This window comes from Schistocerca piceifrons, chromosome X, assembly GCF_021461385.2.
Source record: "Schistocerca piceifrons isolate TAMUIC-IGC-003096 chromosome X, iqSchPice1.1, whole genome shotgun sequence".
Taxonomy (NCBI): Eukaryota; Metazoa; Arthropoda; class Insecta; order Orthoptera; family Acrididae; genus Schistocerca; species Schistocerca piceifrons.
The window spans coordinates 595,733,602-595,759,604 of record NC_060149.1 but is presented as its reverse complement, the minus strand read 5'-3'; the positions used below and the strand labels follow the sequence as shown (position 1 = coordinate 595,759,604).

Below are 26,003 nucleotides of genomic sequence, written 5' to 3'. Positions count from 1 at the left end.
CAACTTTGGTTTGTGTCGCACAACTCCTTCTTGGTGTTGCGACTTTTTTTCCGTCAGTGTATTTACACTACTGGCCACTAAAATTGCGACACCACGAAGATGACGTGCTACAGACGCGAAATTTAACCGACAGGATGAAGATGCTGTGATATGCAAATGATTAGCTTTTCAGAGCATTCACACAAGGTTGGCGCCGGTGGCGACACCTACAACGTGCTGACATGAGGAAAGTTTCCAACCGATTTCTCATACACAAACAGCAGTTGACCGGCGTTGTCTGGTGAAACGTTGTATTGATGCCTCGTGTAAGGAGGAGAAATGCGTTCCATAAAGGTCGGATTGTAGCCTGTCGCGATTGCGGTTTATCGTATCGCGACATTGCTGCTCGCGTTGGTCGAGATCCAATGACTATCAGCTCGGAAACCATGGCTGCGGTTACCCTTGAGCTGCATCACAGACAGGAGCGCTTGTGATGGTGTACTCAACGACGAACCTGGGTACACGAATGGCAAAACGTTATTCATTCGGATGAATCCAGGTTCTGTTTTCAGCATCATGATGGTAGCATCCGCGTTTGGCGACATCGCGGTGAACGCACATTGGAAGCGTGTATTCGTCATCGCCATACTGGCGTATCACCGGGCGTGATGGTAAGGGGTGCCATTGGTTACACGTCTCGGACACCTCTTGTTCGCATTGACGGCTGTTTGAACAGTGGACGTTACATTTCAGATGTGATACGACCCGTGGTTCTACCTTAATTCGATCCCTGCGAAACCCTACATTTCAGCAGGATAATGCACGACCGCATGTTGCAGGCCCTTTCTGGATATAGAAAATGTTCGACTGCTGCCCCGGCCAGCACATTCTCCACATCTCTCGCCAATTGAAAACGTCTGGTCAATGGTGGCCGAGCAACTTGCTCGTCACAATATGCCAGTCACTACTCTTGATGAACTGTGGTATCGTGTTGAAGCTGCATGGGCAGCTGTATCTGTACATGCCATCCAAGCTCTGACTCAATGCCCACAGACGTATCAAAGCCGTTATTACGGCCAGACGTGTTTGTTCTAGGTACTGACTTCTCAGGATCTATGCACCCAAATTCCGTGAAAATGTAATCGCATGTCAGTTCTAGTATAATATATTTGTCCAATGAATACCCGTTTATCATCTGCGTTTCTTCTTGGTGTAGCAATTTTAATGGCCAGTAGTGTATTTTGCCCACACTGTAGCTTTACTTACCGTCGATGTCTATGTCGTTAGAGATGGGACAGGAACGGCCGCAGAATCTAGTGCTAGATTTACGATGATCACTAACTCGTCAGGCCCGAAGCAGTTAACGCCGGGAAGGGGGGGAAATTACGCAAGTAAAATCTGTAATTTCATCAAAAGTCACGTTCCTGATAGTACTGGAAACATAGATAATTTTTGATGCAGAACTTTACTGCCCCTTTTCAGAGTAAGTAAGCATTATCATGCTGGTACGCCAGTTTAAAAGCGTGTGTATCAGGTGTGGGAATGACGCACCTCAGATCTCGGAAGTGGTCAATACAAAACGCATCAAATAATATGGATTATGTGCCTAAAAAATGTCACATCATACAGTCTATTCAAGTAAAAGCGCCTCGCCTTTGCAATGGCAACAATTGGCAGCCTATTCATTGCATTTCGAGTGCGGTCCGGTGAAGTATCGGTGCGACCAGATCCGTTTCCTAATGTAGGCGTCAATGCTCAATTGTATTTAAATCTTGAAAGATACAGCTCCAAAATTATACGTATATAAACAGTATTGGCGATAGTTCCAGGGTGAAAAAGCGATAACCTCGCTAAACAAACTAAAAAATGTCGTGTGACTAGGGCCTCCCGTCGAGTAGACCGTTCGCCGGATGCAAGTCTTCCTGCGACTTGCGCGTCGATGGGGATGAAATGATGATGATTGAGACAACACAACACCCAGTCCCTCCGTGGAGAAAATCTCCGTCCCAGCCGGGAATAAACCCGAGCCCTTAGGATTGACATTTTTAGTTCGTTGCGTTTCGTCTGGGAGGACGTCACAAGACATCCATTCAACTTCATCGTTGATTCCTTGACTCAGTTTTTTTTTATTACAGAGAGCACGCAGCCCTCTGACCGAACACACTGAGCTACCGTGATAGCAACCACTCAGCTACCGGAGGCGGACTGCTAAACATAGTGAAAACGTAATAATAACGACGAAGTAGTTTTATACTATCTTGGCGCATATTATGTACCCTGTTTTCTAGTTATATTTACTGTGATCTAACAATGTCTAAGAAAATTTGTGACTTCACTAAACTCTCAGACTATCTTGAGATTATAGTTACATGGTGAGAGAAGATTTTCTCGATTTCAGAAACAATATTTGTCAGTGGCGGAAAGTTAGTTTCAGTGTCCGTCACGACATCAAACGACAGGCATGCGAATTCGCTTACGTGAAGTAACAAAGTATGGCCTTCGTAATATTCATCTACGGTGAGAGGCGAGGCGGACGCAGAGACGGGAAGCCTCGATCTGATTTCTGTAGCATTAGGTGGCGAGCGGTGAGTGGAGAGTGGCGACAATAATTTGCGGGTAACGAGGCGTGTGCGGCCTCGGGCGTCTCCGGCGGCGGTCGGGCGCTTTCGCGAGGCGCGCGGGCGTCGCGGCGGCGGACGGGAGCGCCAGTGCCGGCCGCCGTGGCTGACCGCGTCCACCGCCGGAGCCGCCAACATTCTTCTCTCGGTCGCGCGCATCGCGAAGCGCTCTCGCGCCCTTCAAAACGTCGTTGTGGATTTCCATACGGCCGACCACCATTCCTTCCGTGAGTAAATGCCAACTTCAAACTCCGCTAGTTCAAGTAGGAGGCTTCCGCTCTACTGTTTACAGTGAGACGTCTCGGAGAAACTTGCAATCTCACTAAATACACGACATGTAAACATCAGATAATGGCCATATAGCCTGATGTTGCAATAACCGTAGACTTTAAACGGCAGCAGCCATCTCCACATGTTTCCAATGCTGCGCTGCTCTTCGAGTGGCGGAAGCAGAATATTGCGATAAATTTTTATTTGTACGAATATCACATTCCCTTCGCTATTATATATAAGTCTACTCATTGGATTAACCAAATACTGATCTTTTATTCTGCTTTCATTTATGTCGTAAACTCTTTCAACTTTGAGAACGACAAAATCTTGAGTTATTGTGGCCTTAGAATTCACCTATCAAACGGAAATCTCGATTTGAGCTGTAGCTAGGAGCAAAACATAGCTCTCGAAAATTTCGTGTGTTTGCCTAAACTACATGGCAGTTACTAGATTTACTATCATTCTTCTTAGAACATCGTAGCGTCTCGCCCAAATTCCTCTTTAAATCCGCACAACCTGCTTGCAATGCTGTGTGGGGCACGATATAAAATACAGTATACCACTGTATACTCCGTACGATATTTCTAGAAGTTCCACTCGTGGTGGCGCTGTAGCACCGCAAAACTGCCGTCCGTTCAAAGATATGTGTTATAAAATGTGAGATTTCCCGTTACAGATTTCTGATCCTTCGAAGAGTACCAAAGACAGAATCGAGTATCAATGACGTGCGCTCCAGATCGATACAGCCGACACGCCTCCTTTCAGATACAGGTCGATCGGCAGCACGCCCCGTCGACCAGAAGTAATACAGACCGGAAGAGCTTAATGATATAGCGCGTCATAATCACCGGATCGTAATCAAGTGTTACATAGTTCTTTAACATTCGTTTGATTTGCAACATCTGCTGTAGTGAATTCATTCGCTTTACGAGACGTTTGGCTGACGCTCACTACAAAGATACACAAAGACATGCTAATATCTATTGTTAAGCGGCTTGAGAGTATTGATTTTTCCTTCTGCAGAGCTAGAAATGTTCAAGATGTTACCAACCTAAGATAGTTGTAATAATAAGAAAACGCGCTTCTACGTATATACTGTTTCTGAAGATATTACTAACCCGACTACATTCTATAAGGCGGTGGTGATAATTTATGAGTCACAAATACCCATGTCGGCGTCAGCTGTGTTCTATTGTAGCCGACGGTATTTAAACAGGAAGTGTTGCTTTATTCCTCTTCTGGAGCGGGTTTCGTGTCTGGTGGATATTGATGTTAGCGCTGTTCGTTGAGAAAAAAAAGAAAAAAAACTTTCTGCTTTGCCTGTTGCTTGTCACACATCATGTAGTTACACGCGATGCCTGTCAGACGACACTGAGCTGTTTACTTAACTCGTAAAATACTCCTCAAAAGTTTGTTGTTCTTCTGATTCTTTCTTATAATTGCAACCTTCTTTTACCCAGTGAGTTCATTTTTCTCTTTTCTTCTGTATATTTTTGTCTCTTAACAACTGAATAGGGCAAAACCCTACTTTTGCTGTTACAGTGCAAGCTTACGCTTTTCTCCTCCCACACAATATGCAGTCAAACGGAATTAAAATTATCACTTACAGATAACCACGCGCGACTATATCATATTTTATAAATACGAAAAAATTGCCACATTGTACAGGAACATTGCGTCACCTTAAAAAATTTGTAAATTAGTGCTTCATGTATGAATATCAAATAGTTTCTACCACATAATTTTACGGGAAAATGTTTGATTTCTGTACAATTATTGTTTACAGGTAGAAATAGCAAATATCCGTGTTATGTCTGGAGGAATCTCTGACCAGGACGGAATGTCGGTTGACCAAGCTTACTTACGGTTGGCACATCAGCCAGTGCATAGTAAGCTTGATAAATTACCTGCCATTGATCATCTAATGAGCTTAAGAGCGTGTCTGGCAAACACGTTGTTGGTAAATGTGTCTACTTTGTTCAAAACCTTATAATCTCGTTGGAACTTGCCACGAACCACGATGTGCTTTCTTTCCAGGCCGAAAAGTTGTCGAATTTCAAAATATTAGAACGTTTCTGATACAGTGTACAGTTCGGCTTCTCTTGAGGTTAAGGTATCTATTCCAGGCAGGACCAATCTTACAATTCTCACAGAAAGAGTACCATTAATTTTAATTATTTTTCATGAAAGTTAGTTTTTTCAGTACATTGGCTTCGTAATTTATATACGTTTAACAGTGTTGATATTGTATTAGATGTAACTTTTCTGTTCTTCATTATTACTATTCGTTGTTAAATTATTAATCTGCGAACAGGATAATAAATAAGATAATTTTCTCTTTCATCAAAATTTCTGTTTTTAGCTTCGCTGTTGGTAAATATTTAAAACGCATGACATGTGAAGAACAGACGGAAGTCAATGCAGTGATGTCATAATTCTTTGCCATCGGTACACATTATGTGCAACGTATACTCCTGCTGCGTGTAAGCTTAGCAGCTACGTGCCTGGAAAGACAAAGATCCTCAAACCTGCTCCAGAAACGGGTCAACAGCCAGGTGCAATGTGTTATTCAAATGCTTTTTCTTTTTTTAACATGCGCATAACCTGCATCTCATGTTTATACAATTTCTCCTGAGACTAGAAGCTCGCGTAAAACAGTTCCTGCCCCGTGCCGAGATTATCAAAAATATCTCAGCTTTCTTGTGTTCACTGTTTCCAGTTGCATGGCCACTCCTTCACAGAACAGAATACGTAAAGACTGAATACCAAAAAATATTCCAGAACAATTCTTCATCATTTTCTTCGATGGAGTTATCAACCCTAGAAATATCAAATATTGTGACTGTCGAGGAAGAAACTGAGCATTTCCGTTGCGTGAGAAAACATCCAGGGATGACGTTAAGTTATTCAGAGCGATATTGGCCAAGTATTTGGTGTAACCGACCTAGCAGGATACTAGTCCAGTTTTTCATTAACCACCGCTATGACTATTATTTTAGACTGATAACTTATGCAAGCAATGGTGTGTTCAAAATATAGAGTATAAAAAACATTGTTTTGACATTCAGAAGAAATTTCTTGTTCCGGACGGTATTATTTCGCACTACTGATATCCAATACACAAAATGTATTATTTTCAATGAAAATATCAAATCTATGTACAAATCTGATGCATTGACAAATGAATTAATGTCGAATAGCGAACAAATTATGCAAAGGATTTATGAAACTCAAGTCTGCCTCAGTAGCTGAGTGATCAGCGCAGATGGTTGCCATGTGGAGGACTCACCTTCGATTCCCGGTACTGCCAAGGACTTTATTGTTGGTTGAAGGACTGGTAAGAGATGCACTCAGCCTCGTAATGCGAATTTAGGGGCTACTTAATCGAGTAGTAGCGGCCCCACGTTCTGGAAAGTCTACAAAGCGCACGGGAGGGCGGTGTGCTGAGCACATGACCTCCATACCGCATCAGCGTGACGCCGAAAAGCGAAGGATGACACGGCGGCCATAGACATCCTTTGGGCTTTCACAGCCTGGACGACGAATTCGTTTTATTAAATTCAGGGCAATAAGAAAATAAAAGTTATCTCCGTGGAGGGAAATATCAGAAATAGTTTCTAATTCCTTGCCTAGCAGCTTACAATTTGTAATCAAGAACACAGAAAATCATGAATTCAACCGCTCTTTGTTTAAACGGTTCATGTATTTGCTTTAAGTCCCTGATACGTTTCGTACACTATATTTCTTCATCTTTTGTCATTTAAGCATGACATGAAGGCCACATGCCATTGTGTTTTTACTTTCCTTCGTCGGTATATTTCTCCTTACCTCTGAATAGATATGCAAAAACATGGGTTCCGATTCTCGATTACTCCAAGGACTTTATTTCCGAATTTAACATAACTCTGTCAGCAAAACGATCGAGTCGCACCGTGGCATGAATTGCACCACAGTCTGTCTACCCCGTTACGACTAGTTTCCAGTTGAGAGGAAGGACCATGCTAATTAAAGAACTGTGTTGTTGGAACCAGCCTAACTAACAACTGCTTTGTTGTTAAGATCAGAGTGTGAACAGAGAAATGGCAGGGATGTCAGCAGACAAGTTTTGTTAGCTGTTCCGTGGTGGTAAGGAAAGACGACCAAGTAGTTAATGCTGTCTACTCACATGCGGCAAGAGCGGGGTTCAACTTGGCGCACAGACATCCACGTATAGGTTTTCCGTAGTTTCTCCACGTATGCTGATCTGCCCCGTTGGCAGTGTAAAGGCCCATTGTCTTCTGCTTGCTTGCGTTTTGCGAGCTTGCGCACAGCATGTAATGGTCTTGGTGTCGATAAGACGTTGAGCCCTAACTTCCTATCCTTTATGAAGTCGTGGACTGTAAAAACCACCCACGAGGACGCCAGTTAGCAATGAAAATTAGACGATGAATAGGGAACGACTGCACTTGTCTGCAAAGTTTGAGAACACAAGCCAAAAGTACAAGGAAGGTGCATCAAGGACACGATTATTTATCTTCCTGGAAATGAACACTAGGAAAATTAGCGTGAGTAATCCTGTAATTCCAGAAGCCGGCGTTAAAGCAAAGTTCCTCAAACAGCTTAAGGTCGTGAATTTAAATTAAACTGTCGACAAACGAGAAAAATTTTACGATAACGAAGATGCGAAGCCAGACGGGAACACAGAGAATTAGCTGTGCCAGCAGATTTAATGAAAGAAAGTCTAGAAATTCACAATAAACCTGAAGCCAAAGAAATTTGTAAAAACCTAACTTTGAACCTGATTATCACACTTATTTTGTAAATCATTCAGAAAATTCTGACTATCCCATTATTTTTTTGATAATTTCCCCGTCGAGGGTCAGAATGTGACTGACACTCAGAAATCTCAACTGAAATACACAAGTAACTGTAAACAGTGAAATCAGTCGACCTTCCCACTACGAGTTTTGGAGGAGTATACTTCATTCGTTAAACGGATTAATTTATATTAACTAGACATAAGAGTTTCCTGGGAAATTTGTGACATTTTCATGGAGCAGAGGACAAGAAGCTATTTTAGTACATAGCTCAAAGTTATGGGAAGGTCTGACTGCATAGACAAACAGTAGTATAAATATCAGTATCTTTCATTGAACTCAGGTATTACCATGACGCGCAAATTCTATAAACCGAACTAAGCAAAGATTGTATTTATGAGTTATAATTTCTTTTCACTTGCAGAGGAGGTATAATCTTCTTGTATCCGTACTGGTAAGCTCAGTAGGAGTGACTGATTACAGTTACTTGTAAATTTCAGTTGTTATTCGCGAGAGTAACAGAGCACCGGCAAGTTTACTTGCATTTTATTTAAGTGACCCTTTTCTTTTAAATTTATTTTAGTAAAGTTCATTCCCCGTCCTGAATAGTAGGACGGACTGTCTGAGATCCGTCTGGAGCTGTCTCTTCAGAGAAACTTCAGGCGAGCTAAAAAGAAAGGGAAGGAAGGAAGACCGGACGTCGACTTGAACCGCCGTCTTGCCGAATGCGTGTCCCGTGTCTTTCCGCTATATTAAAAACATCGCTCGGTAGCGAGCTGCGAATTGGGCTGGATTGTTCCAAACTGGCAGTATTTGGGAGGAGGGGATACTTAATTCCGCAGATTGTTTACACAGCCGAGGGAAACCTTCCGAGAGTCTTGGCCAGAACTGGGGTATTTCTGAGTCAATACGTCCCAGTCAAAGGTGTGAAGGCCCAGTGTGTATGTGCAAGAGGTGACTTCCTGGAGATTTCCTGGCTGGCGCTCGGCCTTGTACCGCGAGAGGGCTAGTTGCAGTTCCGACGCCGGGGTCGGCGTGACCGGGGATCGACCCCGGCGTCTCCCGCGGCGTTGCCGCTGCGCCATCGCGGTCGATGGCCACGAGCCTCAAGATCCGCAGTGCCGCCTTGTTAAATGCTTGCCCACACCTGCACTACTAACGGCGCCCGCCGCGCCCATCTCTGCGCCTCTGCCGAGGCGACAACTCGGCTCTCTGCTATCTTCGTCACCGTCAAAATAGCTGCGTACTCTAAATTGGAAGAACTTTGTGGCCGGACTGAATAGTTCCTAGCAGGACCAAGCCAGTGCGTAGCACTCAAAGGGGGAGAAATCTTATTAATGGGAAGAAGATTAGAATTTAACGTGCCATCGTCATCGAGATCATTAGAGAAGGAGCACGAGCTCGGAACGTTCAAGTATGGAGAAATAAATCGACAGTGCCCTTTTAAGGAGCTCTTGCGGCAGTTGCCTGGTGCGATTTAGGAAAACCACGGAAAACCTAAATCAGAATGGCCGGACGCGGATTTGAACCGTCGTTCTCCGGAAGGCGAGTTCTGTGTGCCAACCACTGAACCATCTGTGTTCGGTGTGTCTACAGAAGATAGTAAGTAAATACTAAGCAAGGTGTTTAAAGAGAAGTGTCCTACATTCTTACACGAGATAGTACTGGTGGTCAAAACTAGAAGAAAAAGTCCCTCAAACGTATGTCTGCAAATAAACACTTGTCGTGCGGGACAGTTTACTTGTTCATGAACCATCACTACATACATGTTTTTGTGTATTAAAGGGACCAAACTGAGCGGTTATCAGTCTACATGTTAGTGTAAGCTATCTTCCGGTTCATTACTTATTGCCTGCGTTTCTCTCTGTACTTCGTCCTCTGTGAGATTGTTCTTAGGCTACAAGACCAGTAAACCGCATAATAGTTCTACCAATGTATTCTAAGGCAGAGCACTGAAGATCTGCAGTTACACAGCTTGAATTTTCTTGACGCATGAGGTGGAATTCACACAGATTGGTATGATAAATTAAAGCAACAACCGTGTGCGGACAGATGCAAACCCTCGAGTGAGTGTGAAAGCAGGGCATCCGGTTCGCTTTAGTATCAATATATGGGTAGGAATTGTGGGCTGTTCACTTTACCGTACGCATTAATAGATGGTGTTTATCACCGTTTTCTATGCGACAAATGGCTCTGAGCACTATGCGACTTAACTGCTGCGGTCATCAGTCCCCTAGAACTTAGAACTACTTAAACCTAACCAACCTAAGGACATCACACACTTCCATGCCCGAGGCAGGATTCGAACCTGCGACCGTAGCGGTCGCGCGGTTCCAGACTGTAGCGCCTTTAACCGCTCGGCCACTTCGGCCGGCTCTATGCGACAAACTGCCTGCGCTATGGGGAACGTTACCCGTTGCTGGAAGGCAGTGGATGTGAGTTATGCACGACAGGGGAAAGCCCCATTTTCTACGCCTCATACGATAGTGATTAGCACAAACGTTATTTGTTGGATGACGGGTCGAGAAGATCCAGTAGCATGGTCTCCCTGGTCACATAAACTTAAATCCGTAAAGTTCTTATTGGGGACATTCAATGGAACTGGTGTTGTTCTGTTCACCAAGTAAACTTCGTTCAAAACTTCAATGGGTGCAGGAAGAGAACCCTGTACCATCTAAAGTACTTACTTTCATGAGGTGGCTTGCTTGCACGCTGCAGTTATACAGCATCGTCACAGGACCAAATACGGTTAGGCAACGGTGAAACAAAAATATATAGCAATACGTGTCAGCAACAGTTTACACTAATTTATTAAAATAAATATTACACCGCCTAACTTTAATATGACGATAGTGCGTGATAAAAGTTCAAGGCTCGTTTGCACTGATCTGTCTTTAACTCTGGTCTAGTTCAGTATCAACTCGACGATAATTACGATCATTTATAGAATGTCTATTTTTCGCTCTTCTTTATGGCGACTGTACACTGAGCACTAATGTTACCTTGAGGTACTACTGTTCCTGTTTATACTGCGCTATACTGACTGAGTAAGGCTTTGTGTTCGTTTATATTCTCGTTTGGCGCAAGGATGTCGTCTTCAGAACTATTTGAGAGACACATGGCGGAAGAATACGACAGTAGTTGCCGTGTGGTACTCTCTCTGGACGCCTGCCATAATTCAGTGCTGCCTGAGCTGCAGACAGCTCAGCCCTCTGGTACGTACGACTGTGCCTCGCAACTCTGGCCGACACAACCTGTGTATTTCATACCTATCGCCAACGTGCACATGAGACAGGAGCGCGTATCACAAGCGTATAACCAACACCGAGGGCAGCCAGGAGTTTTCGCACGAATTCTTGATTCTTTGAGAACTTTGGCTGAAGGATGTGTAAGAATGACAGGGAACTTCATTGATCATCTTCCGTAGACAGTTGGCTACCATAGGATGGAATGGCCCACATCTCGATAAATAATTATGTACCGTCAAATTTTGACACATTATTTTCTAGTTTTGTCCAGTATTACACACCGTAAGAATATGAGACATTCTTCTTAAATTCTGTGTGGAGCCGCTATTGTTTACGATGTATACTCGTGAGCAACTGATTTAGAAATTTTGCAGAACTGGACAGACAGAGCGCTCCTGTCACTTCGTGTTTTGTATGTCGTGAAGTCTTCTAATGATCAGCAGGGTGAGAGTCGAGCGTCGGATAGGCAAGAGCGCTTCTAAAGCGTAACACCCTATGTCTGCATCGTCGTGCAGGCACTCGTCTTTTCACGTGCCTGGAAGATGTTATGGGATTAAATGGGACCACTGTTATGTCTACTGTTATCTCTCACCGGTGAGCGACACAAGAAGCAACTGTTCAATGAAACGCATCCTACAGCACTTGGTAGGAGCCCTGTAGCTTCAGCAAGACCTTGTACCACTCCGACGTGTCACAATGATTCGAGGAATCTTCCACACGCAGGAAGGTTTCTATGACGCCTCTCAGGTCATCTGACCTCAGTCCCACATATGACATCTCGGACGCCACGAAGCTATGTGTGTGCGCCTTGGATCCAGCTCCGACCAATCTCCGTGAACAGAAGACGGTGTCTAAACGGTAATCGAGTAGGAAGACTTCCCATGTTCGATGTCCCATAACTCTGACACCACGTATCGTCGCCGTCATCAGAGCACATGGTGCTGCTTCACGCTGCTATGTGGACGTCTCTAATTCGTGAATGTATGTAAGTAAATGGTAGACAGCATCGGAAACTCCGCGACTCTGGTCGTAGACGATGCTGTTTTACACAATGAAGTCGCAAAGTCTAAGAACTTAATCATATTGCATTAAATTCTGTACTTAGTGCAAGAAATGGCAGTTGACCATAAACAGAAACAAATGATACGTATTGCTCCTAAATAGTCGAAAAGACCAACTATTGTTTGACTGCACCATAGGCGATCATTGATTGGGAACAGACAAAGATGTACATTACCTAGAGGTTAGCGTCGTTTGCGACATGAAGTGGAACGACAACATATAACTGGTCCTGGGGAAGACAGACATTTTGTGATACTTGGAAGATTCTTAAGGAAATGTAATTCATCCACATGCACACAACTACAGTACCATCTTTTGACATATTCTTGAATGCTGCTCTGCAGTCTAGGAACGATATTCAGTAGGCTGATTCATGAGGTACATAAATTTCTAAGATGTGCAGCGCGTCTCCTCACGGGGTCTTTAAGTCAGCGCCCGAATATCAGTGACCCGACCATAATACACCATTGTCAGACATTGTGCTTCCGGGAGAGGCTTACTGTCAAAATTTCGAAATCACGCCGGCCAGGACGAGTCAAGCAACATATTGTTTCCCCTCTCAGGCGTCTCCTGGCATGAGTGTAACGAGAAAATCAGATAAATCCAAGCTTCTACAACACAATTCGTGCACGGCACCTCGTGGAACTGGGATGATAGTGGAATACGATATACTTTACGTCACACAGCGTAAGGGCGCCTGCGGACTAAATACGAATCTAGATGTAGAAGAGACTGTAGAAAAGAATCCAAGAAACGTAAAAAAAAGGAAGAACGCTGGTATTTACTGTCTCGTAGGCATTGTGGTCAGTAGAAAAGAAGCATTAGCTTAGTTGGAGGAAGAAGACAGGAAAGAATCATCCGTGACCTGTTCAAGGAATCATTCCGAAATTTTGCTCAATAGGTCTTGGTGAACTTCCGGGTAACTAAATGTAGGTGCGTCTATGGTTCTATGGCCTGCTAATGCAGTATTCCGGTCGATTAACCATTGTACCACATTGGTCGGTAACGATTTTAGAAGCATAATGCTTTGAAGTAACCCTGTTTAGTCAGTGCGCGAGTGCTACTGAGATCTTTACCAGACAAATTTGTAGCGTGAAATACACTTCCTTGGGAACATTCCAAAGAATCTCAGTGTGACATCTGCCATCAACGTAACCAACTTTATGTGCTCGTTCCACTTTAAATCATTCCTGCTTGATACCCCAATGGATTTGGCGATTGTGTATGATTGCTGGCATTGATTGGAGAATGGGAAAGCGAAACGGGAGACGTTATTGGTTCGAGATAGCCTCTTTTATACACTGCATTAAGCCCTGTGAAATAAGTATGTAAGAAAGATTAAACGTAATAGCAACATCTTTTAGACATTCGAAATGGCTTTTTGCACTTATATGTAGTCAAGACATTTCGCACTTGTTTCTAAACAATATCGAAAAGACATATCATTAGAAGCAGAATTTCGTCCATAGCGACAACTGAGTTGTGACCATGTTTTTTTTTTATATTGCGTTTTAAATACCAATAAAATCAGTGCAAATTTACAGTACTACCTTTATGTTGAAGGTTTCGATCTTTCTTATTCATATTACTCATGAAGAGTTCAATAACGCATGAGTGGCAACATGGCAACCGTTCAGTATCCGTTAGGTCTATGCCGCTAGGATTTCTAAACAAGCGAAATACACACTCTTAGAGAATCCTACTGTCTATAGTTCTATGCCAACTTTTCTCACGAATTCAAAGCAGAATTTATCTTCTCGGTTGCCAAGAATACCTACACACTAACTGGTCACTGTTGTTTTATTTCTACTAGCTTCTTAAGTAACCAACCCGATTCTTTCGGGGTAGGGCAACAAAAATATATATATAATACACATTGTGAATCTCTCCATAGTCTCAGTATACAAGTAGAGCTCCGTGAATCCTACAGAAATCTTATCGTTAGCTGCTTTGGGTGTTCATTAAAAAATAGCTCTGAGCACTATGGGACTTAACTTCTGAGGTCATCAGTCCCCTAGAACTTAGAACTACTTAAACCTAACTAACCTAAGGACATCACAAACATCCATGCCCGAGGCAGGATTCGAACCTGCGACCGTAGCGGTCGCGCGGTTCCAGACTGTAGCGCCTAGAACCGCTCGGCCACCCCGGCCAGCTGGTGTTCATTAAAAACCGTCTCGGTACGTTCAGCTGGTGTAATTGTATTTCATATTCTACATCGCTCGTGAACTCCGCCACTAACAATAAATTAATTGAAAGCGGATATTATTTCCAAAATCAGAATTCGTGTCAACAATATTCTGATGGACTTGAAAGAGAATTTCACGAGGAAAAATACCGACCAGCGGGAGCCTCTGAAATCAGTCTTAAAGTAGGCAGTAACGCTATTGACGCCACATTCACTTGGGAGTGAACTCTAGGGAGAAGACGGTTTAAATCCCCGTCCTGACATTTAGATCTAGATTTTCGATGCTTTCCCTAAATGTCATCGAGGAAAATACTGGGATAGTTCGCTTGAAAAGGGTATGGCCGATTTCCTCCCCATTCTTTCGTAATCCGAGCTTGTGGCCCGTCGTTGTCGACGGGACGTTAAACCAGTCTTCCTTCTCTCTTTTTTTACTTAGGAGTAAAGCTAAGACGTAAAATCTGTATCAAAATAAAAAAAAGACAAATAACTCAACTCTCCGTATTTGTTGTTATACCAAGAATATAAACAGAAAATGATCTACCAAATTGTTTCGCGAAGTATGTTAGTACGTGAGGCAGAAACACGAGAAACAAAGAAAAGAAATAAACGTTGGTTGAAAGTGACAGAAAATGAAATTTTTGGAACTGTAAATTCACATATCATGACGTATATAGTGCCCTGGCATGTACAGACTGCCTAAGAATATTTTAATGTCGAACCCACCTTTTTAAGACGAAAAGGGGATTCCAAAATAATCGGGACAGCGAGTAAGCAAGGAGCTAAAGAAGGGAGCAGGAAGAGAAATTGAGAAACATTCAAGTTTGTAGAAGAGCGAGCAGCAAGAAGAGAGAACTAGCAGCATAAACTCTTTAAAAGCAGAAAATGCTAACAATTGATTTGAGTTTTCTCCGCAGAATATGACTGTCGAACAGGCGGAACATGGACTACCGTCAACACGAACGAACAGTTCGAAAACATGCGCGGAAGAGGCGACTCCTTTAATATTCACAGCAAGGTACTAATAGTCCGAACGTGACTGCAACGTTACACGGACATTCAGGGACAAAAAGCGAAGCGAAAAGCGTTTTCATAACCTGAGGGGAGTGAAAGGAAATTTCCCCACCACGCAAATGCCTCAGCAGAGAAGATGACTGTAAGTGCGTTAACTTTTTTCCCTTTCGTAGCAGTGTTTTGTCGTCAGAAACGGTAAACTCGGTTAGTTTTACTGAGGAAGAGACGGTACTGTGATTAAAACGACTTGTCTGACGCGGCGCTACGGGTCACTTTTGCTTACTTGTTTTCCGGGACACTTTGGACACCGCCCGTTGTGACATGTGATTAGTAGCTCAGTACTAAACCGGAGAGATTACGCAAAGGTGTGATTGCAGAGAAAAGTATGATAATCTTTGGTCGAGCCGCCATATTCTTTGCCACATTCGAACTATTCCTCTTCTTGTATTTCAGGTCAAAATGGTCAGCAACGGTGTTCCATTTATCGATAGCAAGTGGCGTTCATTTCCGCAATTAAGATAGATAAGCTATGTAACTGAAATAAACTGATGTTCGAGAAATAAAAATAATGCTACTAAGAAATGCAAAATATTTTCAGATTTCCTTACTATCACCTATAATTACTAAATTGGTGAGCGTGGTACGTAAAGAACATTAAAACATAGAAATATAGAGTTATTTGTAGTGATCATTTTGCAAAAGGCGGTACATGGTGCGACCAGAAGATGATAAAAAGCTGCTGAAAGACGACGCGTCGAGTTTATTCGGTTTTCCCAGCTATGTGTAGCAGAACAGCAACCATACGAGCTATTTACATTTGTCAATGTCGAAACATTCTGTACATATGTGTCGCAAAAAATTAGTACATAAATAAAATGTGTTACAGGTAACATTAGTGATTTGACATCCTCCTCGCTTCCTGAAAAATCATATCTGCAAATTCTTAACATAACTTTTCTTGGTAAGTGATGCATGGTAAAGTTAATATTCAGTTTCATGTATCTGTTGCTTGTTTAATACAGTATCTTGTTTGAAAAAAAAGCAAACAATAACTGAGCAATTTTGTTGCCTAATGAAGTCAGCGGAACTATTTTTTTCCTATAGATACAGAAGGATAAGCGTTTCTACCAAATGTGTTTATCAGGATCCAAACAACGTTGCATTAATATGATTTATTACCTGAGTAGTGTTCACAGCTTAACTGGCGAGATAATCATATAAAAATAAGTTCTCATGTCAATGTTTTGCTCATTTCCTGCAGTCACTCAGTTAGTTAGCTAAGCGAAGTGAAACTGAAAATTCTGACACAAGAGTGAGTGTTTTGACAAGTTCAATCAGAGAATCTCTTTTGAGACGACACAAAAATAACGCTTATAAATAGACTTGAACAAATGCGTAACTGAGCTTGCAGAGAAGAATTAGCGGATACAAATCAGTTTTAATAGTGAACTGTAAATTATATCTGACAGAGTTACGTAGTATCAGTAAGCAGCAATTGCTGTTTCTAAGGTCAAGCAAAATAATTGGAATGCTTGCCCCAACATGTCATGGCGGCTCTGACATGCTGCGTCGCGGCTTTCTTTCAGCGATTAGTCTTTCCAGTTCAGTATTCAGCTCACTGGACGCGACGGGAACGCAAACTCTGTGTCAGGATCTGGTTTTAAGGAGCCAACGACAGAATAGCACGCAGACAGTGTATTCTGTAATCCGAGCAAAACTCGTGTCCTAACCTAGCAAACCTCACAAGGTGCAATTATTCGACAAAATAGCGGCCAGACACCTGTGACATCTGCTGTAGAAAATGTAATCACGCCTGCTGTGTGGACACAAAACCAAACAGTACTCTCTTGTCCCAACGGGAACAGTCTCGTATTGAGATGCGTACAGGACAAAACACCACGTGGACGCTTCTGCGGAACTGTTAAACACGCTCGCTTTGTTCACGCCAGTAAAAGCTAATCAGTATGGTTCTTCCCTTAAAAATCTACTGCGCCATGCGGTCATGTCTGCTAGTTCATTTTACGTTTGAAGGCCTGCCGTAATTTTGTATTTAAAACTTCGAAAAGTGTGGTAAGAAGCTTATGTAGAGTATGAAGTTTTTTATAATGTTAATAACTGTGTACTTGGTACTGAATCACGTCTTACGCGAAATGAACCCGATTTGTTGCGTTCTTCTTGGCATTTCTCTTCTTACAAAGCATATTAAGAAATGAAGCTCTAGCTTCATTGCCTTTCTCCTTGCTAACACATGGTCATACCACTTATATAGATTGCGCCCGCCTTTCGGGCGTCTACAGTACTTCGCAGGCTGGTAAGAGACTTCTCCCATAATGACACAATTTGGTAGTATAAGATTTATGTGAAGGACTATAATTCGTCTGTGGTTGGAGTTATTAGCCTCTATTCCATAAGTTTGTATTTGATTTTATACGCAAGCTGGTTAGTGAAAACATAGCATAATTTTATGTTTCGCATTCTGTTCTGACTAAATCATTTTGTGCTCGTGAGAACAGTAAACATACATCAGTAATCAATACCTTGCGATGCTGCGTGTATCGATACTATTGTTCCGATATTATCGAGGTGTCTATACAATGTTAGATATGAATAGCGGCAACCAATATCATATCGAATTTGGTAATTGAACTTCTGAATCTGGTAACTGGTGTGTGACGTTAGGAGTTGCGGTTTAACAAAATCATTTTCAAGATCTATAGTATCAAAAAAAATTAAAGATTTTAACCAGACAATAGCTAGCTGTAGATATCTTATTGTCTCCCCGCAAATCCTTTCGAACAACTCAGACGGTAATAGAAAAGTCACATTAGTATGAACAAACTAGGAGTCGAATAGTAGTTCATCGGGAATCAGTTCTAATGCTACTGGCCTATACCGCCTAAGTATCGATTAAACACAAGAGACTCACAGTCGACACCAATAATGACTTCGTAGATTTCTCATACGTCCGTTGGCGTAAAACCGGAAGCTCTGGCGTCAGTAACAATTAATATGTGTGTACCACAGTGATCGATATTGAGTCCGCTCTTTTTCTTGTTACGTATAAAAATGATCTGCCAACACATATTCAAGAAGCATAAAGTCTCCTATTTTCTGACAACACAAGTGTTGTAATTACACATCATGGAGATACGTATTACACTTGTAAAAGCAAATAATATTTTGTTGAAAAGTAATAACTCTTTCTGCTGAACTTATAGAGAACACAATTAATACAATACAGCACTGCACAAGGCCTGACTCCACCATTATAAATAGTGTGTAATGGCAAATGAGAGCGAATATTCTAAATTCTTAGAGGTTTATAGTGATAAGAACCTATAGTATGAGTCACATGTTACAGGTCTTCGTGAAGTTCTAAGCTCTGCAAATTTTGTGTTATGGATAATACAAGATTTTGAAGATGAAAATGTTATCAATTTGATTACTTTTGTACATTTACATTCAGCAGTGCCTTATGGCAACATATTCTTCGGTAACTCGTCATTGACGAAAAAGTTTTCGTTCTCTTAACGGTGACATGTGGTGTCCACTTTAGAACCTCTTGTAGGCAGCTCTTTAAACAGTTTGACGTGCAGACAACTTCACAGTACATTTATTTCTGTATGAATTTTGCTGTCAACAGTCAGTCACAGTACGAAAACAGCAGTGTCCTTCATTAACATAACACTCGAAGAAGAAATGACTTACACTATCCATCACCCTCCTTTGCGTGTCACATATAGAAGCGAGATACTACACCATAAAAATCTTTTATCACCTACCCAGTGATGTACACAATTCAACGGGTAACAAAATGAACTTCAAAAACGAACTGACGTCTGATTGACAACTCCTACTCCATAGAACGGTTTCATAATGTGGGATAAAATGGTTTGTATGTGTGTGTGTGTGTGTGTGTGTGTGTGTGTGTGCGTGTGTATGTGTAGGTGCGTAGGAGGTCCCAATTATGATAAACGGAACATGCACGTGACTAAGTGTAGCGTGATGGATGGAGAAGGGCGACGGCTGGACAGGAAAGTACCGCCTCCAATCTGGCGTCGCAGTAATACGGCTACATCCCCCCCCCCCCCCTTTCCTCCCAGCCTTTCCGAACCCCTACCCCTTCTCGAGCGGCGCCGTTTCCAGGAGCGGCGGTAAATTTTTGATGCCCTCTACACGCCCTCAGGCTACCTACGACCGGTCCCTGCGGGCGAGCCTTCTAGTCTGTTCTCAGCTGCGGCTCTTCGCTCAGACCCTTACAACATGTTATGCTCTGCTTGCTCTGGATTATTCTCCAGTTGCCTAGCTTTTTCGCATTCACAGCTCAGCAAAGAAAGGTGTTATCGAGTCGAATATCCGTGAGGAGATCGATTCCGCAAGCAAAAACCAACTCTCTCCTTCAACACGTGACAACCTCAAAGCCATAGATCGAGGCAATCAGGTGGCTGCACTACTTCTTGACTTCAGAAAAGGGCTTGACTCACCACCACAGCGACGCTTATTAACGAAGGTACGATCATGTGGAATAGCAAATCTAATTTGTGGCAGGATTTAGGACTTCGTACAGAGGACGCAGCATGTTATCTTGTGTGGAGAGGCATCGACAGGTCTAGAAGTAACTTTAGGAGTGCCCCTGTTAAATGCGTAGGGACCAAAACTCATGAGGTTGTGTATTAATGACGCGTCAGACTATGTTAACAGTAACCTCAGATTTCTACAAACAAAGCTGCTATCGGTAATGATGTACTATAGGAGATAAGATGCACAAATATTCAGTCAGACATTTATAAGATTTCATAACGGTGCTATGACTGGCAACTTACTTCAGAAATTTGAAACTGTGCAATTCACAAAAAGCAGAAGTCAACTTGCGCGACCCATCCTCGAATTGGTCAAGCGTGAGGCCATTCTACACAGGAATAAAAAAGGTTATTGGAAATGTGCAAGGAACAGCAGCACTAACTGTGAGAGGTGTCACTCACGAGAGAGCATCACAGAAATGCCAAAATATTAAACTGGCAGACACTTGAAGATCCCGCTTAAGTCTACTTCCAAAGTTTCAAGAACAGTTATTAAGTAAGAAATCTAGGCACATACTATGTATCACTACGGTAAAAACCGTGAAGATAAGGTAAAACTAATTGCGCTACGCAGAAACATTTAAGTAGTCAGTCTTCCAAAGAACGAGAACGGAACTGGAAGAAACTATATGGTACACTGGGAAGTACCCTCCACTATACACTTTACAGTGGTTTGCCGAGTATGATTGTCAGTGTGGCAGTACACCTTACCTATCCACCATTTCGTGGAACCAAAAGAAAAAGATTCCATTCCGTGAGGTCTCGTAAGCACCATGCTCGATCCCTCTTACAGACGTGAAGTAGCCATGACTGGCAACTTACTTCAGAAATGTGAAACTGTGCACTTCACAAAAAGCAGAAATCAACTTGCGCGACCCATCCTCGAATTGGTCATTAATGCAGATTAATCCCCGGGATGCAAGCGAACAGGAAGGCTCAGACCACTGGGCAGAGTCCAAATTTGACTCGACAGTTAAAATACAGGATGTTTCTAAATCTTTGTATCAAAGTTCCAGAGATGATAGATTATGTCGTGGAGAACAATTTTTTTTGGACAAAAATTGTTCGCTGGCACTTTTCGTAGACTCTATCCCTCTTTTTATTGAATTCTCCGGCCCTGGGACGACCGACAAAATTTCACCGAACTAGCAGGGCCTATTTACCAGGTGTGCTGCATCTGATAAGATCTATCCTAGTTAATTGATAGTGACTTTCAACAAAAAAGAGCCTTAAGAATGAAGGTCTGTAAACGGATGAACATAAAAGAAGCTCGGCCTATCTTGCCGAACAGATGACAGGCTTACAAGCAGCACACACTGCGTACGGATAAGGACGCCGCATAGTGCCTACAAGACGTTTGATGCAAAGATTCTGAAACACCCTGTATACTGTCCCCCAAAGGTTTACATATACTTCAACAAACAAATCTTTAGCACTGAAATCGGGGAAAAAGAGTGTTGATTATCGGGGTTCACTGGTTAATGAAAACATACTTTTTGAAAAAGTTTCAAAATTAATATCTTTTTATATTTAGAGAGGCGCTATGGGGTTGAGACAAGTGAGGGAGAAAAAGAGAGAATTGCGAGCGACGAGAAGCAAGAGTGGAACATGATGTCTTGTTATTAGTCTGTAGGATGGAGCATCTCTACATGACAGGTCGCAAGCCGGCTGTTCGTCTTGCGATCTCGTAAATCACGAAAGTAAACGGTAAACGTCACGCTCTGCATTAGAGGCTCTTACGATTCCTGTGTGAGCTCTCATATGAGATTTTTGCCAACGTGACGCAGAGCGAGAAGTCCACTGACGTGGACACAGACTACATGAAACGGACATCACAAGACTGCTTTACAAAACCGACAAAAATGAGCCTGTGTAATCCTGTTGTTTTTCTGTTTAAAGATATGATTCGAGCAATAAAACACCATACTGTCGTGGTTGGCTTGATTTTCCATTGCCATCCTAAAAGGACGTTACTACAAAACTTTATGACTCTTTTATAAGCGAATTCTAAGAGATCTCTACAGATTTGTTGGACCAGTCCCAACAGAGATATCCTTGCGCTCTTTGCGTCCTCCTTCATACAAAGGAACCGATTTGACGACCACACTTCTTTTACAGCTTGTATCTCAGGCCATATTATTCCTCCAGATTTCATTGTTTTATTTATTATTTCCTATTTTTGTTGTGTCTGCACAGGCTCTGAGCACTATGAGACTTAACATCTATGGTCATCAGTCCCCTAGAACTTAGAACTACTTAAACCTAACTAACCTAAGGACATCACATAACACCCAGTCATCACGAGGCAGAGAAAATCCCTGACCCCGCCGGGAATCGAACCCGGGAACCCGGGCGTGGGTCTGCACAGGTTGTTGACAAAAAATAAAGTAAATGTACAAAACTGCCTCTCATTCTGAGACAAAGAATAAACCGAGTATCACAAATCTAGTAGACCTGAGAGGTAAATATTACTCTGAATCAAGAATTTACATCGAAAATGAAACAAGTATTATCTATAATGTGAGTTTCATATACGGCATTAAAAGCGTAACAGTATGACTCTTTGTTGAGTAATTCCTCTCGTATACGCTGTACCGACGACTGACTTCCATTCTGCCCTTATGTTCCTGAGAAAAATTTATCAGCGTTTTATATGAGGAAGTAGAATTTTCACCATGAAGCTACGAAATACGTAGGATTTTTTTGTATCGGATTTTCAAAGTTTTATAGTCTATTTTTAAATGCCAACGATTCACTTGGGCTTTTAGAAATAGTGCAAGCAGGTTCACGTTGATCTAGGTTTCAGTACTATGGAAGATATGAAGAGGCTTGCTTACACAGGATAGACTAGCGTGGAGAGCCTCCCATCTTAGCACTGAAGACTACAAAAACAGTCGGTGCGCTAACGCCATGTCACAGCGTTGTCTCATTGACAACCAAAAGGACTGTACGCCACCTTGTAAAAGGACATACAGTGATCCAAGTAAATACAAGATTGAAAATAAAAATTCCAAACCCTGAAGGCCGATTCCAAAACTATTTACGATGAAACACACATGAGCGATTGATGATGTTTAAGAATATTGTTGGTCATCACAAAGACAAGTGCTTCCGTATACCTTGATTGATATCCATGAACTATGAATTAAAGTATACTACTTGTACTGCCTCCAAACCTATGAACTGAGTTGTTTGCACAGGCACTGGAGCTATTATCTTATGAAACCTTTTACAAAATAATACATTTGCATATTCGGTAGCTGCACATTGAAAATTCTTTTCCCCTGTGCAATGAATATCACAGCCGCAGGCACGGCGCATTTTACCACAAAGCGGAAAGGCCTTAACTTCTACTGTAAATGTGTTTATTACATTTCTCCGAGCTTTGTTTTCCTATATGGCTGAAAATTTTTCCGGGGTAGGTTTATTACTATTTTTAGTTGCCGATTTTCTACATGTCTGCATAAACCGAGTAGTTTCACCGTAATATTGTGAATTCCTCTCCGTAATGAGCCTTATTTGCTGCCGCATACGCCAATGCTCGAGTCAAGAACAACTGAATTTCTTTCCTTACTTGTGGCCGTGTTTGAGTGCAAAAAGTATCTGGCAGTCCGCTATCTATGACCCAAATACCAAACCAATGCTTTCTTTATTGTTGTGGTGATGATTTGTCAACTCCAAATAAACTTTCCTAACACTGGCACTGTGGTCTCTGCTGTGAGGAAATAGCCACGTTTGCAACCAACTGCAGCAAACTGCCGTAACTAAAACCGTAAGACTGCTGTTGTAACTCTGTAAACTGCCGTTTGAAGGTGCTTTTTTACACGTAATGTTCTTATTTCACTCCCGGGAGACTATAACCTTTACACGCTCAGCTCAAGTACGCCTGGGCAACAACGAGAAGACAAGGAAACGAACGCTATTTTGCCGTTCTGCGGAAACGGTGTGGAAATTCCGAATAACATTTTGTATGTCGTTGCTTTTCTGTAATACAACGTTGAGAGTAACCTAAAGAAAGAGTATTACTTCGGTTTGTAAAACTTCCATTTAATGAAGACTGATCCCATACTATAGATGCTTTGGTTTCATGCCGGAATACTTCGCTTTACAAAACTTCGTCTCTGATGAATGTGACCATGACTCTGTCCTTAAAGCAGCATCTGCTGTCAACTTGCAGACCTTTCGTGAGTTTCGGGGAAAAATGTTACTTTTAGAGTGTGTTATTTGACTCTATTATTTTTTGTGCCACGCCCCACTTCAAATTCTGCGGTTAAGTTCGTTTTCTCTGTTTTCAAGCAGCTTCCAGTCAGTTTATAATTCACCATTCAGTTTACCCTTATCAGTTTTCCAGAAACGTCTTTCACGCTAAGAAGATCTGAAGCACAGTTTTGTGCTTGTTCGGTAGGTACAAAACATCCTCTGTAAAGAATACAAATGGATCCACCGTTGAATCCTGTGGAACTCTGTCACTGAGCTATCCCCAGTCACTAAAATTTGCTCCACTTCCAACGTAGTCTGATAATTCAACGCTCTTGTGGCATTACATATGATTCAAACCAATTGTTTGTAGCAATTTGCGTTCCTTACATTTTTCTAGTAACATTTTGATAACATCCACTGCAATTCACCTAACACTGGTTTTCCTGTGGTAACTCCTTCATTACGGTGCAGCCTTCGAATTGAGGAGCGCTGAAGTATACAGCTTTCAGTGTGCCGTCGTGTGGGACGTCCGGACAGGGGACGAAGCGAATGCGCGGGTCGGTCCGGGGAACTCCAGCCATCGATCCGGGAGCGGCCACCCACACACAGAGCCCGGCACCCGTTTTCCGCTTGCCCATACACTCGCCTTTTTATCCGCTCTACTTGTGCGTTTCACTAAAGCACAAACGTAGGGGCTCAAGTATTCTCCATTTTACGGCGACATAAGTTATTCTTCCGTAGAGAAACTGCTTACGTCGCCAAAAGCAACGGAAAAGCAAATACATCCAGACGGTTGCTAAAGGAGAAATTCTCTTTGTGTGTTTACGGCTTTGGACGGCTCTACCACACACAGCTGAGGATAATGGCATCGTGCCAACACTTTGTGAAAGGAAGACGGGAGGATGGTTAGGGTTTAATGTCCCGTCGACATCGTGATCATTATTGAAGACACACAGTCCCAGTTCACCAACGATAGGGCAGGAAATCAGCCGTGTCCTTGTCAAAGGAACCATCCCGACATTTGCCTGAACCGATTTAGGGAAATCACGGAAAACTTAAATCAGGATGGCCGGATGCAGATTTGAACCGTCGTCCTTCCGAATCGAGTCTAGTGTGCTAATCGCTGCGCCACCTCGTTCGGTTGGGTAAGTAATAACCCTACCTCAGAAATATGGTCAGACGAGTCGCGATTTTGCCACTTTTCAAATGATGCAAGGCATCGAGTGCAGTGGCGGCCCAATGTGGTTTTAAACTCGGAATGTGTAGAGGACGTATTTTAGGCCTGAGGAGGTTCTACGAGGTTTAGGTGGTGTTTCTCGTAACATGAGTCGGCTAACATATTCAGGATCCCGTGAACATGAACAAGGATGATTTTTTTAACATTCTCAGTGGCCAAGGGCTGCCTTATCTTTTTTTACATCTTGGTGATGAGTCTGCTGTGGACACCCCCGTCCAAGATGACAACAGCCGCCTTCCCAGGACTTTACGCATACGTTCCGGGTTTGACGAACACTCGTGATCATTGTCGTGCATCGACTGGCCCGATAAACCATCCGTCCCTATACCCTTAGAAAATACATGGAACAATTTAGACGAGTAAGTCAAATGTAACATCCAGCATCTCCGTAATTCTATGGAAATTCTTCGAGATGGCATTAACGAGTGGCTTCGGCTGAGTACGACGTACATAAAGAAACTTGTGGATTCCACGTAGAACTGAGGCCATTATCTAGGCTAAACACGGGATAAGCTTGATGTCTCTTGGGGCTAGGTGGGCGAGGGGATGGTGTTAAATTTTCTGTCTGATATGCTTACGTATACAGGGTGAAAGAGCTGTCCCTACCGATGTCGTTTCATACAACCCGCTGTTCTCTGTCTGGCCTTCAAAAACCACGCGCGAGATTTTCATATTCTCTCCCTTGCTACGTAAAAACTATTACTCCTACAGAAAAAAATGAACAATACCTTTTTGTAGGAAATTTAAATTTTGTACTGGGATACGTTTTGGGTATAGACCGCAGTTTTTGAGTTATTCAAGAAAAACCTTC

At 42.5% G+C, this 26,003-nt stretch overlaps 1 protein-coding gene across 1 annotated transcript in view; it reads left to right on the top strand.

Moving 5' to 3' along the window:
• Nucleotides 1-2,440: 2,440 nt before the first annotated feature.
• The window catches only part of LOC124722543 (microtubule-associated protein 1B-like), a 633,686-nt gene continuing 610,123 nt past the window's right edge, over nucleotides 2,441-26,003 (top strand). The window contains exons 1-2 of the mRNA XM_047247685.1: nucleotides 2,441-2,496; nucleotides 2,604-2,824. Of these exons, the coding sequence (XP_047103641.1) occupies nucleotides 2,441-2,496; nucleotides 2,604-2,824 (277 nt within the window). The remainder of the gene's footprint in view (nucleotides 2,497-2,603; nucleotides 2,825-26,003) is intronic.